The 18,826-nt window shown below is 39.5% G+C and overlaps 1 protein-coding gene across 1 annotated transcript in view; it reads left to right on the top strand.

The window, feature by feature from the left end:
• Window positions 1–15,097, top strand: part of SGCB (sarcoglycan beta) — a 362,798-nt gene extending 347,701 nt beyond the window's left edge. Inside the window, exon 6 of the mRNA XM_044055720.1 lies at window positions 13,248–15,097. Within this exon, the coding sequence (XP_043911655.1) occupies window positions 13,248–13,448 (201 nt within the window). The 3' untranslated portion in view covers window positions 13,449–15,097. The remainder of the gene's footprint in view (window positions 1–13,247) is intronic.
• The last annotated feature ends 3,729 nt before the right edge of the window (window positions 15,098–18,826 follow it).

Raw genomic sequence — 18,826 nt, forward strand, 5'->3', positions numbered from 1 at the left:
TAACTATTTCTTCATATACTCTGCTAACAAACTGTCAGCCTCTTGTTCTGCAGGCATGAGAGCTTTCCACTGAGGCACATAATATGCTCTCCCAAAAATCATTTCAAAGGGAGTCAAACCCTTTACATTTGGAACCATTCTCATACTCAGCAGTGCTAAAGGCAGACAGTATATCCAATTCTTTTGGGTCTCCTCTACTAGCTTCCTTAACTTGTTCTTTAGGGTACCATTGTACCTTTCCACCAGTCCTGCTGACTGTGGGTGGTAAGCACAATGGTTCTTCAAGGAGATACCAAAAAAAATCTCCCAAGCTGGTGAATCGTTTGATTCACAAAATGTGTGCCATTGTCACTATAAATCCTTTCCGGAATGCCAAATCTAGGGATTACTTCTTTTATCAGGGCTTTTGCCACTGTTGCTGCATCTGGATTTTTGGTTGGAAAAGCTTCTACCCATTTAGAAAACATGTCTACAATAACTAAACAAAACTTCTTCCCTTCACATTTATTCAATTCTATGAAATCCATACAGATAGTATGGAACGGGTATGGTGGTATAGGAAAACTTCCTTGCTTGGTTTTAAATGCTCCTTGTGCATGGTGCTTGTTACAAGTATGACAAGCTGCACACAATTTTTTTGTGTAATTTGTGTATCCATATGTTTGGAATATTCGGTTTACTAACTGTACCATCCCCCCTTTTGAGACATGGCTCTGCCCATGGCTCAACAAAGCTGCATATCTAAATAAATTAGACGGCAATATTGGTTTTCTTTCTTTGGAAATGTACAGTCCATTCTCAAGAATTGCACCTCGTTTTACCCATTTTTGTTTTTCTGCTTTTGTAGTAAGCGTCTGCATTGTTTTTAACATGTTTAAATCTAAAATCTCAGAGGGTTGTAATTCCTCATTTAAAAGTAAAGTTTCTGAGTCTGAGGCTGCTTGCTTTGCAGCTGCATCAGCTCGTGCATTGCCTTTCGAAATCTTATCCTGCTGTTTTGTATGAGCTACACATTTACAAATAGCTACTTTGGTAGGTAACTGAATAGATTCTAATAACTCCAAAATAAATTGCGCATGATTAATAGGTTTTCCACTGGATGTTATCATTCCTCTATTTTTCCATTGTTGTGCAAATACATGTACTGTAGAAAAAGCATACTGACTGTCAGTATATATGTTTACACACTTGTTTTTTGCTAAAGTACATGCTCGTCAAAGCTATCAATTCAGCTGCTTGTGCAGATAAGTTGTGTGGTAAGGATTGAGCTTCTAAAATTTCAGTGTCTGTAACTACTGCATACCCTACCAGATTCTTCCCTGGAGGACCCCTTCTGCATGAGCCGTCCACGTAATATGTCACCTCGGCATTATCCAAGGGCATATCTGTAAGATCTTGTCTAGGTAAAGCTAACTGTTCAATTTCCTTCAGGCAGCTGTGTGGTGTGCCCTCCGCAGGAGCTGGAAGTAATGTTGATGGATTCAATGTCGTACATCGTTCAATTGTCATATGAGGTTGGCTCAGCAGTATAGTCATACATGAAAGATGTCTAGCAGGAGAAAGGTATGCCACTTTCTCTTGCAGTAAAATTATTGCAACTGCATGAGGCACTCTCAGTGTGAGAGGGTGGAATAACACCACTGAGGCTGAAGCCTGTACTGCCATTGCAGCTGCAACTACTGCTTGTACACAGTGAGGCAAAGATCGCGCCACTGGGTCTAACTGTGATGAATAGTAGGCTATGGGGCGTTGCTTGTCCCCATGTTGTTGCATCAATACTGACGTCATGTACCCTTGCTTGCAATCTACGGTCTGAAAGAACCGTTTGCGATAATTTGGTAGTCCTAAAACTAATGAAGAAACCATCAACTGCTTCAACCTGCAGAAAGCCGTTTCTGCTTCTGTTTTCCATTCTAAAATGTCTTGTGCTGCCATTGGTGTCTTATATATCAAATCAGTCAGTGGAGCAGATTCCAAAGCATAATTTGGTATCCAGCTCCGACAAAAATTAGTTGTACCTAAGAAAGACATTATTTCTTTCTTGGTTGTTGGTTTGGGTGCTTGCAAAATCGCTGTTTTTCTTTCCTCATCTAGTATTCTACCTTCATTGGATATTACATATCCCAAGTATCTAACTTGTTTTCTCCAAAGTTGTAATTTACTTTTGTTTACTTTGTGTCCTTGTATTGCTAAAAATTTCAGTAATGCTACAGTATCCTCACTGCACTGTTGCTGGGTGGGGGCTGCTAGCAAGATGTCATCTACATAAAGTAGAACTTGACTACCTCCCAGTGGGGTAAATCCTGCCAGGTTGCTAGCCATTTCTTGTGCAAAAATTGTTGGGCTCTCACAATATCCCTGTGGTAGTCAAGTATATGTATACCTTTACCCTGAAATGTAAATGCAAACCAATATTGACTATCAGGATGTATAGGTATTGAAAATAAAGCATTTCTAATATCTACCACAGAGAAATACTTCTATTGCGGTTCTAAATCATTTAACAAAGTATGTGGGTCTGGCACCGTGGGTGCTCTAGGTATCACTGCATTGTTTACAGCTTGTAAACCTTGTACTATCCGCCATTCCCCGTTTGCTTTTTTAACAGGAAATAGGGGTGTATTACATGGTGAATCAGGAGATTCTACCAGTACTCCTTCTTTGAGTAATGCTGCTATTATAGGCTTAATTCCTATTTCTGCATCCTTTCTCAAAGGGTATTGTCTTTTCTGTGGTCTGAAAGCTGACTTTGGGGTTATTGTAACTGGTCCTGCTGTTCGAATAAGTCCTACATCTGACTTGCCTGTTGACCAGAGAGTTGTTGGAATTTCACATAAGGTCTTTTCTTCTTCTTCTAATAAGAATGCTAATCAGCTGTCCTCGCTAGATTGCAAGTGTACAGCTGGATGTGTCTTTGTCAACCAATTCAGTTTTTGATTTTGTATCCCTTGTTCTGACAGTTCTAAATCAGTCTGTTTCTCCCATCTTGTTACTTTTTCTCCTAAATCTGCCCATTTAACACTTTTGTTCTTTGTCAAGCTGACATGTGGCAACCGATTTGATCTATACAATGCAAGGAATTCTTGAGGTAATGAACAGCTAACTACACTGTTCCCCTCAGTATCCCAGTACAAAGTACGCAAAACCAATCTAGTTGCACGATTTCTAAACAGTTCTTGCTCATACTCTTTATCAGGTCTTGGTGTGGTACAGTAATATAGAGTACAGTGTAACAAATGCTGTTGATCAGTGTCAAGGGAGGGGGCTTTACTGATGGCTACATTCATCAGTTCCTCGGTTACTGCCCCTGGACCAGTCGTGACTAGGTCCCGGCTGTACCAATAAAAAGTTTCACCCACCGATCGCACTACAAAGGTATCCATTCGTCTCTGTGCCTCCATACCTTGTACAGTTGGAACTACTGCTATGCCAAATATCTGCATAAGGTCCCTGCCCAGTAGGTTTACTGGACATTTTGCAGACACAACTATTTTACTTCTCTGGGTCATACCTGAAACAGGGTTAGTTATTGCTATGTCATGGGAAAGTGGGTCCCTGTATAGCTGTCCATTTGCAGCTTTTACTAGTATATAATCAGGTGATTCGGAATGTTCTGGTAACTTGAAGGGGTGTATCAAAGTCTGTGACGCTCCTGAGTCACACAGGAATTTGACTTCCCTTCCCTCCACCAGAAGTGTAACTTCCGGTTTCGTATCCGCTAAGTAGAGCTCTAAGCTCAATAATGTTAGGTCCAAAATTTCACTTTCTTCATCCTCCATATCTTTTTGCACTTCCTCTACTCCTTCTATCACATTTACATTTGCTTTTTGTTTCTTACCTTTTCCTGATGATTTCTGACTTTCACTTGACGTTTCCTCACTATCATATTGTCAGTCCTCATCTCCTTTATCTTCTGTAATTACCTTTTTGTTTTGCCTACAATTCCTTGCTAGATGCCCTTTTTCCCCGCATTTGAAGCATTCACCTCTCTTTTTCCTCTCTTCAAAATCTTCTGATCGTTTATCAGACTGTTTGTTTCCCTGGGCATTCTTCTTGCCCTTTTTACCTGACTGTAATACAAATACTTCAGCTCCGTCTTCAGCAGTGAAGACTTGCGCCTTCTTTTTCTTTTTACTATTAAAATGTCTCTCAGCATGCCTAGCGTATTCGAGTAAGGCTTGTAGCCTCCCTGTTCGATGATCTATCATATGCTTCGTAATGAAGCTACTAATAGGTGCAATGCAACCTTTCAAAAATGCATTTTTTAATTGTTGTTCATACGGGGAATCATTCGTTTGGTTCTCAGGAACCGACATACCGCTATAATTATTAAAACATTCTAATAATCTAGCAGAATATCCATCTATTGTCTCATTTTCCTGTTGTATGCATTGATTAATGCAAGCCCAGTCTGCTCTAGGTTTCCATTTCTCAGAGATTCGGTCTATCAGACCTTTCACTCTGTTGTCTAACTCTGCGTCACTATGTGGGAGTGGCTTAAGTTCTGCATTACGAGGATTCCAGGTGCCACAAATCATGTGCCAATCTGGACCTATAATTTGTCTTACTACTTTTTCTACTTCTTCCCCATTCAAGTGGTAACTTAACCTCATGCCTTGTAAATCTTCTAAAAATTTCGTAAAATTAACTTTTGGATGGGAGATTCCCTCAGTAGCCTTCCGGATGTCTTCCAGTGTCCATGGTCTATATACTAAGAGTGTTGGATCCTGCCCTTCCTGTCCTGCCTGAGGATTTGGAACTTCTATAAGTGGGCATATTTCTTCCTCACTCTCATCCTGTAGATTTCTCTCTATTTGGTTTGATTCTGTGTCCCTATGTGTTTTACATGTTCGGGACCTAGTCTCAATAGGATCTCTAACAAATGATTGTGATCTTACTGAAACTTCAGGATAACGGAGAGGTGGACCAGCCTGTCCACTCGCTTCATATCCTGAAAAGGGTAAGGGAGGAGGAGGAGGAGCTGTAGCTATTACCAAGTTATTATCCTCTTTGTCTAAAAATAATGTTTTTGAATTTTTAAGCTTCTGTTCTCTACGATTTGCTTCCTCAATCCACCTGTGTGCTTGAGGTATGCCTAGTTGGCGTTGCTTTTTTGCTTGACCTCCTGCATCAGATTTAAGCTGTTTAAGGAGTTTAACTAGTGAAGGTTTATCTAGTTTACCATCAAATTCATATTTATTAACCCATTTCGTATAATACCTAACGTTATCAGAATGCTGTAATTGCATGTATTTTGCGTCTTCGGTTAGGGGCGGATCTCGTGAAGTTTTAGTGCACTGATTACCCATGTCAAAGAAAATGTTACGTAACCCTTTTTTATCACGTGATATCAAATTCTTAGTTCCTGTTTACAGTTTATCAAGAATAACTGTCTACCTTATTCTGTTACCCTGATCTATGACCAAATATACAGTACTTCCTTTTGTCCCTGATCTGCAAAACAAACCTTGACAACAATATACTGTAACCTAGTCCCTGATCTAAAACAGAAAAAAGGCAAATTCTTCCTACCTGAGCCTCCGGTATTGAAAATCGTTCAAATTCTGCTCTTCGGCCACAGATCAGAAAGTGGCCAGCCTCTTTACACACGACAATTCAGTCGGAGGTCTTTTCACTCAAGAAGAACCATTTCGGTAACTTCTCCTGCGCAGTATTCGACCACCAATACGCTCTGATCTGCAGCTTACTAAGGGAATTCCATCTCGAAAGGACCAAACTGTTAAATAAAATTAATAATTCAATACACAGGAGGTTCAGATTCAAAAGTTTACTAGTGTACACCAGGAGAAAAAAAAACATACAAGTACAGAATTCTGTCTGACATGAAACAGGAAGCACACAATTTTATACAGGTTTAACATTTAAGCTATGCCCACCTTACTGACGTGATATGTCATGGGGCATCTACATCACTTTAGCTTATAAGCCTCTATTCTTTTAATCTGCTGATGCAGTATGTTTTAAAAAAATTTTCCTCTAGATACAATACGGCCTTGCTATCCAGCTGGTCAGTCATAATTTCTTTCTGTAAAGTTACTTATTCAAGGTTTCATATCAGTTCGAATACAATAGCAGATTCAGTCTTTAACATATATATTTGTTCACTGTTTCACTTTCTTTACCAGCTGTGTTTTTATCTCACAAGGACAAGTTACTTCATGCAGGAAGAGAAGATTTCATTATTTACAAGGACAAGTTATCTCATCAGGAAGGAGCGGAAGATTTACACATTTAATTTCCTGACCTAGCAGATAATAACTTATGAAAAGCATAAACATTAAGCTTGCTGAGCTGGCAGCTGCCAGGGTCAGGGGTCAAAGCACACTGCAGTTTCAGAAGCTACTTGCATTTACACATGAATTTATCCCTTCTGTTATATGATTAATAGAATAAAATGCATTATAAACTACCTTGCTTCTAAACTAGCATTTCACATATATTTAAATACATATTTTTCTAACACCATGCATTGGATTATTGCATGTGTTCTGCTACAAGACAAAGGGGAAGCCACTTTGGAATACTGCATGTGGCCTCTTCATGGCGGGGCAGCTAACTTTCTTGCCCTTTCCCTCAGTAAGTGGGCAGGAGTTCTGTCTCTCATAGCAGATGTATGTTGAGATGATGTGATCTTCATTACACAGCTACGTAGCTTCAGCAAGTACTGTCAGCCAAAGCTAACACCCAAGAACAGAGTCAGAGCAGCTATACTGAGGATCCTAACTTTAACCGCCATTTTATTTTTTGTCTTGCCTTAATTTCACCATTGATTTTGTGATTAGCTATGCCTGTAAAAGTTGCTATCTGTTTCAGTGGTACATGAGAGAACTGCATGAGGCTCTCATCCTAAGTTTAAAAGTGCTGCACAGCTGTTTAAAAATTTATCATGCCTTTAGATTTCAACAGTTTTTGTAACGGGTGCAGATTTATTAACCAGTATTCCATTTTCTTTTTATTTGGTATGCTGTAACTCTTTTACCTTTGAAGTACTATTAGTCGTGTATATTCTGTTTTATTCTTTATCTTCCTTTTTGGCAAGAATAGAGTTTCATTAGATTAGAAGAACCACAACCTATTATGTCTGTTGACTCCCAAGGAGCAGGAAGTTTGCTGTGAAAAGAAAGATTAGTGCAAATCTAAGTGCTTTATCTGCATCATGGTTAGTGACACTTTGGTATGACAAATCACAGAATTGTGGGGTTTTTTTTACCTTTTTTATTTATTTATTTACAGATTTTGCATCGTCTTTTAACTTTGCTGATTTCTACTGAAACTGCATCACTGAAGTGTAATATGGAAGGGTACACTGTCAGAAAATCTGCCGGGATATCAGTGGTGGTTTTAAAAAATGCTAGGACTTATCATTTTTAAGATTTGTGGGAAGCGTCCTTTAAACACCTCAAGCCATGATTTCTGTGATCACAGTGGTGATGTGTGTATGCCTGTTGGTTCTGAAAGGAGTGTGGCAGTTAAGCAGATGATATTGCGCACAAGCGGAGTTTAAACAGCAGATTAGGTACTTGCTATTATTTTCTGTAGTGTTTTTGTAGTCTTTGGGTAGGTCTACCATTGAATCGGCTGTGAAAAGAATAGTAAAGGTTTTGAAAACAGATCTCTTTCCTTCACCGACTGGCAGCATGTCAAAGGAACGCCTTGAAAGTGGAATGGGACTTGCTTAAACTGACAAGAGATGCTGGCGGTAAAGGGGAAACCTATTTTTCAAACCTTACTTTTCTGACTTCAGTTTTTTCAGCCGTTTCAATGATAAACCTTCGTAAAACTACTAAAACATTACAGAAACATGTGTCTAACTTTCATAACACTGTACTGCTACGACTTGACCTAAAAAGAAGCAGCCAGCATTGCCGCAAAAATTTGGTTGTGATAATACATAAGTACCTTTATTTTTTTTGTGGGGGGGTTCACGTCATTATCACAAACTGTTTGTTATACTAAGGTTTCTGAGACACTGGGTGTTCTAATTAATGCAATGACAAAAATATAACTGAGTTAATTATGTCATTAAAGCAGTTCCTTTACTTCCTCATTTTATTTAACACATTAAACAAAAACAAAAAAAAAATACATTCTAATACCAGCATAACATGAGATATCAGAAAAGAAATAGAATTGTAACATTCCATTTCTTTTGACTGTTATTAGCATGAAAACACCATTAGTGAAACATTCAATTTTTTTTCAGTATGTATTATTGCTAGGATATTAATACAGCACTTTTTGATGTAGCCAGAGGAAGTTACTCTGGAGTACTAGAAGGCAAAGGCGAGGTAGAATATTCTATGCTTTCTTTTGGTAGAGTGGTTGAAAAAAGATGCTTGTTTTTTTGCCCAAATTAAAATGTCCTCCTCAGATTGTGTAAATTACCTCAGAAACAGCTTACTTAGGTTCATAGGTAGGTACTAGGCTATCGGCCCAAGGGCCTATGCAAGCCTAGCCAACAAGGTTCCCCGGCTTACGCCACCCAAGAAAGTTATTTTCCTGTGCCACGGACGAGCAGAGACACAGAAGTGATCCCCGGGTGTATTTCCTATTTCCCATACACTCATCAAGATTTTTCTTGAAGAGTGCTAATGAAGAACTTTACTTGACATAGATGGGTAGCCTGTTCCAGAGTATGGGAAGTCTCTGGGAAAGGAATCTATCCCTCCAGCATGTCCTGTTTATTGTGGTGACAATGTTTAGGTCCCTAGAGCGTGTAGCTCGGAGGGATTGGGATTTCTTTAGGTGTAGCATGTCCAATAGCTCTGGGTTTGACATAGCTTTATATGTTAGGCAGAGATCACCTCTGAGTAGGTGATATGCTACAGAGTAAAGCTGGAGTTTTTTGAGGTGGTCAGTGTAGGGCATCTGTTTGAGTCCAGTAATCCTCTTTGTGAGGTACTTCTGTGGCCTTTCCAGCTGCTGCAGATGTATTGTGAGGTACATTCCAAAAGGGGCGTTGTATTCTATAATGGGTCTAATGAGTGATGAGTAGAGGGTAACGATGTCCTATTTTTTCCTGGACGAGAACCCTTTTATGATGAGGTGTGCCATGTAGAAGGACTTCCTGACTGCTGTGGCGATGTGACTATCAAAGGAGAGACTACTGTCCACCTGGGTCCCAAGGTCTCTTATCACGCATTCGGTGTTAAGTAGATTGCTGCCTATGTGGTAGTTCATGGGTACAGAGTTTTTACCAAAGGGGACGACACTGCACTTTTTGGCATTGAGCTTGAGGCCATGGCTCTGACACCAGGCATCTGTCTCAGAGAGGCCCTTCTGTAGGATGTTCACATCCTTCGGGGACATGACTATGGCTCCTAGTTTGCAGTCATCTGTGAACTTTGTTAGCCAGAGGCCTTCTGTGTTAGCCTGTACTTCATAGAAGTAGATACCAAACAGGAGCGGTCCCAGGACGGAACCCTGTGGTACTATACTTGTCACTGGTTTGAGGTCAGATTTGGAGTCTGCAACTTTTACAGTGTGGGTTCTGTCAGTGAGCCAGTTGGCAACCCGTCTTGTGACGTAGGGATTTATGCATAGTTTATTGAGTTTAGCTATAATTCCAGAATGGGGGATGGTGTTGAAAGCCTTGGCGAGGTCAAGATAGGCTGTGTGAACCACTTTACCCTCATCTACGGCTTTGGTGACTGCCTCAAAGAAGTTGATCAGGTTCAGAAGGCATGATCTGCCTTTCACAAACCTGAACTGGGTGGGATCCAGAGTTTGGAGGTTACCAATGTCTTTGTTTATGAGTTCCATGATGATACGTTCCATGGCTTTGCAGACCAGGCTCGTCAGGCTAATAGGTCTATAGTTCCCGGGATCAGTGGTGGCTCCCCCTTTGTGGAGTGGGATAACTGTTACTGTGCACCATTCAGTGGGCACAAAGCCTGATGCGAGGCTATTATTGAACATGGTGCTTAAGTGGGGAGCCAGTTAATTCTGAAGTTCGTGTAAAACGCAGCCTGGGATGTTGTCTGGTCGCATGGATGCTGTGTTTTTGGCTTTAGAGACTGCAGCTTTCACCTGCGTAGTTGTGATTACAGGTACTCTGCATTCTTCCTGTATAGATATGGGCCCTTTAGGGGGTGGGGGGGGGGGTAAAGTTAGCACTGAACCTATCTGCCAGGATGTTGGCAATATCAGTTGGTTCTGTCATTTTCATGCCTTTGTGCTGTAACTCAGAGCAGATCTGGTTGTTGCCATTGATATTCTTGACATAGCTATAGAATGCTTTGTGGTTGTCCTTGGAATTAGTGCCAATTTTATTTTCGTAGCTAGCTTTGGAGGATCTTATAAGGGATCTCAGCTTCTTACTGAAGCTGACCAGGGAGCTCCTCCACTCATGGGATTTTACTCTCTTTTGCAACAGTTTCTTCCTTCTGTTGTACAGTTTGTTTATGGCAGGGGACCACCAGATTGGCTTCCTTTTTTTGGAGGATAGCGTCTTGGTTCTGTTTGGGATATCTCGATCCATGCACTCATGTAGGTGCTTATAGAGCGCATTTGTGTAGGATTCAGCAGTTGTAACTGTATTGTCCATCTGCATGGGTGTCATGAAGTTCACTACTTCTGTCTTAAGAAGCATGAAGTTGGCTTTGGAGAAATTTCTTACTGTGGTTTCCTTAATGGGGGTTGGGGGTGAGATGTGGATATCGAGGGTGATTAGCTTATGGTCGGATCGGACCAACGAGGAGTTGACTTCAGGTGTGGAACTCCGGTCACTCATGTTGGTAATGACTAGGTCTAGGATATTGTTGCCCCTGGTGGGGGTGTGGATAAGTTGATCTAGGGCATTGGAGTTTATGAATTCCAGAAAGCGTTGTGCTAAGGAGTTAGTACATGAGTAGTTTTCCCAGTTAATGGTGGGGTAGTTGAAGTCACCCATTATTAGGGTGTTTGGTTGAACCCTAATATTTTCCAGTACATCAAGAAAAGAGGAGTGGGAATCCTGGGGCATGGTGGGGGATCTGTAGCAAGCTACAATTTGGATTGCAGTTTTGCCAAGAGTTAGTTGCACTTGGATAACCTCGGCTGCATTATGCTGAGCAACTAGCCTGGAGGTGTGGATATGCTTAGTGAATATGGACACACCCCCACCTTTGGTGTTTCGGTCCAGGTTAGATGGCCAAAAAGTGTGGTATGAGTTATTGCCTGGTAGTGCAGGGGTGCTCTCTGGAGCCTTGAACCAGGTCTCGGTCACTGCACAGATATCGATGTTCTCCATTTTAAGGAGTGCCTCGAGTGAGTGCATTTTGAAATTTAGACTTCTAGCATTGAGTAGCATTACCCTCCGTTTTTGCTTACCTGTTCCTGTTATGGTGGTGAATTTGTTACTTGAACCCTGCCTAAAAAAGGCACTATAGGGGCAGCAAGAGCCTTAGCCAGTATCTGAAATTCTAGGGGGGACAGGTGCAGGCTATCTGTGGCAAAGCATCGTGGTCTGTCGACCATGTCATCCCAAGTAGACAGATACTAGATCCCCTTTGAATGACACCAGAAGCTTAGCCAATTGTTGAAATCAATCATTCTGGGCGATGGCAGAATGCTACTCAGGGCTAGGGTCATACCTGCCTGGGCTACAAGATCGCAGAGCTCTTCCATGTCTCTTTTCATGTAGTCCAGGGAGGTACGTCTCAGGTCATTCACACCAACATGGACAATGACAAGAGTCATATTTGTACTTGTTGTGGAGTGACCTGAGTGCATGGGTTGTGTGGCGGATCCTGGCACCCGACAGGCAGCTGGCAGTAACCTTCTCCTTGTTTAGCCTGGTGAGTGGGACATCAGTGTGCCTGACTATAGAGTCACCTATGACTAGTGTGTTGGGTATGTTGTTTTGCCTTATTGGCTGTGTTTGAGTGGCACACTGAATCTGTGGGCTATGTGTCATTTGGGTTGTGTTGGGGGATGGAGGTTGCTTGTGTTTCTGCTTTGGAGGTCTCTGTTGCTTAGGCAGATTATTATTGAGAGCCTCAGCGAATGTTTTTGAGTTTCTGTGTGTGGATTTTGGTGGTGTAGACGTAGTGAGACTATCTGATGAGTGTGGTGTGGTGCAAATGTTTAGCTTCTCCTCATGACTGTCAGGTTCAGTCTTGGTTGGTGAGAGCTTTACCTCCAGTTTGGCTAGATAAATGCATCTCTCACAGGTTGTAGTGTTGGGTGGTAGGAGGAGAGGGTTGTCTGTGTACATGAGACAATTTCTGCATTGCCTCAAGATGCCCAAATTCATCAGATAGACAGGGGAGAACACTGGGAGCTGACCCTTGGACATGCCTGAATAAAAAAACTATTTTCCTCTAGATAAGTGAGGAAAGTGAGTACAAGAGCTGTTTTTCTCAACGCCAGTGAGAAAACTAAGTACAAAAACTGTTTTCCTTTAGGTAATGAGGAAGATTGAGTGCTATAGTAATTAGTAGCTTATTTAGTGCTTACAAGTTCTGAACAAGTGCTGAGTATGAATAAGCAAATTTAAGTGCTAAAACTAAGAATCTGTATCTGCATTAGACGAGTTACAGGACAGAAACAAGTGCAAATGCAGGCTTTCAAATCAGAAAGTTTAGAGAGATGGAAGATTTCCCAAACGGCCAATAATTACAAATTCTGGGCCAGAACCACACCTTATGTGGGTGCTGAGAGAAGTGGGGAATATTTTTTTCAGGCGGATGTGTGGATTTGGGCCCTTACTGAAAATAATGATGTTTTCATCAATTAGATTTCCATGTCATCATATTGCGTAGCACCAATATGATGGATGCTTCACAGATGTGATTGTGTTCTAGGAATTTATAATTTGTATTTGTGTAAATGTTTATACCGTAAAAATACTTGCATTGCTTTTTGCTTTGGCCAATATGCATACTCTGTCTAGCAAACAATTTACAGTTTAATGCAGTTGCAATCAGGATCACGGCAAAGAGAGCAACACAGGCAAAAAAAAAAAAAAGTTCAGACCACTGTGATATGTATTTCAGAAGTACAAAGAAGATTTTGTTTTACCTTCTAGTTCTTCAGCAAAGATACTTTTAAAGTGTTAAAAGATTTGCAGTTCTTAAATAACTTCACACTAAAAGAAATGAACTTGCCCTAATGTACTTTTAACTAAAATACTATGTGCAACATTTCTGAATTATTTACTAACCCATAATTTAGGTAACATTTTTTTAACTGTACAGTCATAATTTATTATATGACTATCTGTGTTGTTACTGTTTCTTTTTTAGGAGAACAGCATTATTTTGAATGGCTCTGTGATGGTTAATACTGCACGTTTGGCCAGTTCTTCTGCAGGAGAGATATTTAATGTAAGCTGGGAACGCTTCAAACTTTGTATGTGTGCAGACGGAACGCTTTTCAAAGTTAAAGTGGAAGAACGCAACATGGGCTGCCTAACATTATATAACCCTTGTGGAGCTATTGGCTAAATATCCTCTTCCGGAAGAGAAATGGAAAACAAGGAATACAGCTTAAACACTGTTGCACATACAGAAATATTTGTCTAATTTGATCTCATTATATGCTGCAGGATGAGGTTTTAACCAGTATTAATCAGTATTAACTTGTTTGATTTTAAATAGCATACTCATTTTGTGTTCATGCAAAATAATTTGACAGTATTTTGAAGTAAACATTTCATGGCAAAGTCCTGTTATGTGCCAGTTTAAAGTTATTTATTTATCCAAGTGATTTTTTAGTGTTGAAGTATTTAAGTCATTCAGTGTTGATCATGTCACACCTATAAAAAATTTGCAAACAACTGCATCTTTGTATGTTCCAAACATGATGAGCGTTAGTTCCATGCTTTTATAATACTAAGTTGAAATTTTGATAAATTATATTTTTAGTTCGGTAAAAATGTGACTGAGCTTTGTCCAGTTTGGAAAAACTAAACAGAAAACAGAATTCATAGTCTGTGTTGATCACTGTTATTAGGGATAACCCTCACACAACTTGAAGCTTTATTGAATTAAATATTCTTCTGTCTCAGCACACAATCTTTGCTTCTCAACTTTTCTTTTTTAAAACTGGATGTCATTTTTCATTTTTCTAACTGCACTCAGGGGCTTTAACACTACACTGGATCAGGGTCATATGGCAGATGAATGCAAATAAAACTAAAAACTTGAGGGAAATAACATGAACAGTTCAGCATCACTCACTTATCCTTAGCTGTTAAAAAGAACATAATTCTGTGTAGTTCTGTTGACAGATAATTAATCTATTTGTAGGGCTTTATTTCCTCAGTACCTCAATTACTTTAATGTCAGGTGCTGTGTAGTATTTTTCTTTAGTATTTTCCCTGCTGTAAATATTGTAGAAATAATAATGTATTTCCTGATATACTGAAAATCTTGCAGCATTTCAAATATTTGGATCAGTCATCTTCAGATACACTGTTATTTTTTATCCACAGTCAGCCTCACCAAACTTTTAAAAATGTATTTCCTTTTTTCAGAAAATAAGTGAAAATTTGTAAGTTACCAGGATTAATGGAATTGTTTTTGTTATCTGGCCCTAAGTATCTGAAATAGTGGAAAAAATTAATTACTCATGTCATTACATTTTGTTGTACCATTTATGTTGTATGCTTTGCTATTGTTAAATATATTAATGTTTCCTAAATGTTTCATTGCAGTGCTAACTGTGCTTAGCAGTCATGTCTCTTGTTATTTAAAAAGTTAGTATTACTAATCTTATTTCAAGAAGGATTGTTACCATGGAATCCAGACACCCCCTTGACATAAATAGACCGATAGGAGAGAAATCAGTCGACAAGCACTGTGACCCATGAAAGCTTTTTCTACTTCACAGTTATTTGTCTGGTGGGCCTCTCGCAACAGTATTGCAGAATAAATTGACAGTGTACAAATGAATGTTAGTGTCATCTACAGCTGTCTGGCATATCAGATTGCCATGGTCATCTTGTGTTTTTATCAGATGCTTTTGTTTTCTGAATTCAGTGTTCTTTCATTTAAGATCTTGGATGGCATTTTTACTCTATTCCCATTTTATATTGCAAAACAGCACCTTCATTATCAGTCTGTCTAGATTAAAAAAAAAAAAGGTTTGTCTATTGCAGTAGTATTTCTTGACAAAGATATGTGTGCATTTGCTTATACCTTAACACTGGTTCTATTAGACAAGCAAAAGGAGTCAATGGAACTAAGACTAGGAATTCCCCTTCTTAAGTTGATATTGCAAACACTGAAGAGCCAGTATAGGAACGTATTTTAAATGTCCGTTTATCCTCAATATAGACTTCATTTTAGATTGTCAGCTCTAGAGGGAGTCTTCTTGTTGAAGCCAAAACTTAAATACGCCTTTTAAAGAAAATTAATGCAATCGTGTCTGCATATTTTCATCTCTTTTCTAATTCTTTTTGTAAAATCACTTGCTTTACAAGATGTTGGATCTTTACCTCTCTGATGTTTAACAGCTTTGTGACACTCTTGTTTTATGTGCATGGTTCAAGAACCCTATGGCAGCTTATTATAAAAACTGGAATCGTTATTATTACACTGGCTTTTAATTGTAAATTTCTAAGCAGAAAGTGTGAGACTGTTAAGGGTTTGGCATAATAAAATCATGGTCATCTTTTGGAAGAAAAGCCCATGTATTAAAAAAAAACACAAAATAGAGCTCTTTATTTAGTTTCAGATCATTTCAGGAAGTATAGCTGTATCCTGCAAACATTGGAGCAGTTTATGCTGAGAGATTCCTGTTTATCAATGAATGATGTAACACTGAGTAATTAGGCTAAAGGCATGACATTTTTAAGCAGGGTGCTTTGCTATAACATTATACCACACTGGCTTAAACAACTTGAATCTCTCAGACATAATTACTGTTACATGACATTGACACTCTGGCAAGACTTCCAACACTGCTACTGGTCCCCTGTGATTGATGTCATAACTTAGCAACCCAGAGGGCTGGTGGTGGGTGCAGGTTTGAGCAGCTGTTGATACTTTTGCTACCTTATGAAGAGCAGAAGGATCAGTCACACCTGCATCATTCTCTGGGGGTGACCAGAGTGTAGTGCAGCTGATGTGAGGTTATGAATAAGAAGGTCTGCATGCATGCTTGTCAGCAGCGTACCACTGCACATCTGTCATTTTGAGGGACAATGGGATGTACAAGAAACAAACTTTGCAAACAGTATGGATCACACTGTGCCATGATGTGCTTTCCTCATTCTCTTGCTTAAATGGAAACTGCTGTTTGCCAAATGATTGGTGAGCTGCCATCCCCAGGCTTGGGGAGCAAACTGTTCAGTTATCGTGAAAGATCCAGAGACTAAGATGAGGTACCAGGAGGAAGCAGGTAGCCAAATTACCACAGAGTCTAATAAATTAAATTTGCATAATTCTCAATGTGCCTTAACAGGTGATGAATTCAATGTCTTTCTTTCCCATTGTGTATCCCTACTTCGTAAAGAAGTTCATATGTTCATAGGATATTATTAGGCTAATGGCATAAAAGCTATTGCAACCCTAGTTGATGATAGCCACCAGAGACAAGAGGGTTGCATGGGTTTGTATCTGTACCTTGCATATGCTACAGATTGCCCCTGTCCATAAGGGACATAAACACTACCCCATGTGTGAATATGTGATATCCCATCCATTGATCCAAACTGCATTTCAAGGCCAGGGAAGTGCTCTGCTTAACGAGAATAGGAAGCCTATCCCAAATAAGGGGCAAAGCAGACTTAGAAATGTTTGTATTTTCATTTTAGTTATTTACAATGAGAGACAGCATTAAACTGAGCTTTGTAAAATTAATATTTTCTCGATTTATTTTCAATAGTAAAAGATTACATTATTTTATGTGTGTAACCAAGGATTTAGCCAAAAAATAAATTGTATACACTTGAGCATGTTGCCTCCCATCCCATTCAGTAAAAGATATTGGTCATGCCAGAGCACTGAATCTCATTGTGATAACTGTACCGTCCCCCCTCCCAATGTATAACCCATGAGTTGGCCACATCACACACAATGCCTTTTGGTTGCAGTACTACACTACAAGAAGTCTCTGTAGAGTAGCTATAAAACTTAACTGACAAGGCAGAACTGTGACAAACCTGTATTCCATATCATTGCAGCCAGTTCCACAAATGACCATTCACTTAAATGCTGACATTCAGCACCAAGCGTCTGTACCACAACTCAGTAGGTAGTCCCAGAGGTCCAGCCCCACCAGTGCTAGAGTTCAGCACTAAGTCTACGTATTGCATAGTGGCAACCAGTCCCACAGACCCGTTTACATAAATAATAGGGTCTGTATTATTTCAGCAAATGCTTAAAATAGCGAACACTGTTTAATTGACCCATTAAAGTTGAAATCCCTAAATCTCGAACGTAAGGAACAGTGATTTTTTTTTCCCAGGGAAAAAAAAAATCACTGATCTGTTAAAAAAGAAAAAAAATAAATCAAAACACAAAATAAAGTGGGGGGCTTCGTCCCCCATGCCCCCCACACCCCATACTTAAATATAGCAACTCAAGGATCGCACTACAGTGGAGGTAATGACAAAGTCCTGAACACAGCCCAGTGATTTTTTTCTCCTGTAAAAAAAAAAATTGCTGTTCCGTGTGTTCGGGATTTAGGGATTTCAACTTTATTGGGTTGATTAAACAGCGTTCGCAATTTTAAGTGTTCGTTGAAATAATATAGACCCAAATAATAATATGTAGTACTAACAAGCCTCTGTGACGTGCTATAGAAGATGATCTACCAAGTAATATTCATCCTCTGCACTCAGACAAGCTAGGCCATCACATATACTCCAACACTTTACACATGGCCAGAGTACCATCTAAGTCCACTACAATGGGCATCTGTGAATTCAAGGAATTTAAAAATATCAAGCTTATTAAAACTATATGATCTCTCAAAATTCTTATACAAAATGTCAAGCCACCATATAGCCTCGACTTTCACTTATGTCAATGACCTTTACTACAGTTTGAAATAGCATAATCTAAACTGTCAGAAACAGCACTAAATATACAAGAAAAATAAAAATAAGTTATCTTGGTGAAATTCCAGCATTAATAAGCCATATGATTGAAGAAAATAATTAAGGCTTATAACAAATCAAGCTCTCCCCACATTAAAGACTGCCAAAAAGTTCAGCAACAATCTGAAAGCTACAATAAAGAAGATCATAGTGAAAGAGAAATTAAAATTAACATCCACAGTCAAAGACAGTCTTAAATCCTTCTTTAACTGCATCATATGGTTAATAAATAATATTAATTCATAAAGGTGTGACACACTCTGACCCTAAAGATACTGCTTAATATCCTTGTGGATACATTTCTGCCAACTTGGCATCAGAAACCAAAGCCACAGCTAGCGTGAAAGGAAGGAGAAGGCTTCCTCAGATGCAAGCTGTTAGGGATACAGTCAGCACTGCTGAAGATATTCCAGTTGGTCTCTACATATCAGTGATTCAATCCCTTTTGTTGGGCAGCTGGACATGACTGTAGTCTAGTCACTTATGCAACTGTGACTGAGATTGCAGTCATTTAAGTGCTTTGCTTGCAGTTCGTGTATGTGTGTGTTAGGAACTGTATCATGAAACTAGTATATCCCCTTGCTTCAGTTTTTCAGACAGATAAAAGAGCAATTATATAGAAATATAATAACTCTTTGCCCACAGGACTTGTTCTTTTTGGTCCTTATTTCTGCAATTCTATGAGGAGAGAGAGCACCATTTGGGGGGATTGTCCAGGATGCCATTTGACCTAGCTACACCTCTGCCAGAAACAGTTAAGTTCCATAAACTCCCTGA

This window comes from Protopterus annectens, chromosome 14.part0 (assembly GCF_019279795.1).
Source record: "Protopterus annectens isolate FY-2018-M chromosome 14.part0, PAN1.0, whole genome shotgun sequence".
NCBI classification, from domain to species: Eukaryota; Metazoa; Chordata; order Ceratodontiformes; family Protopteridae; genus Protopterus; species Protopterus annectens.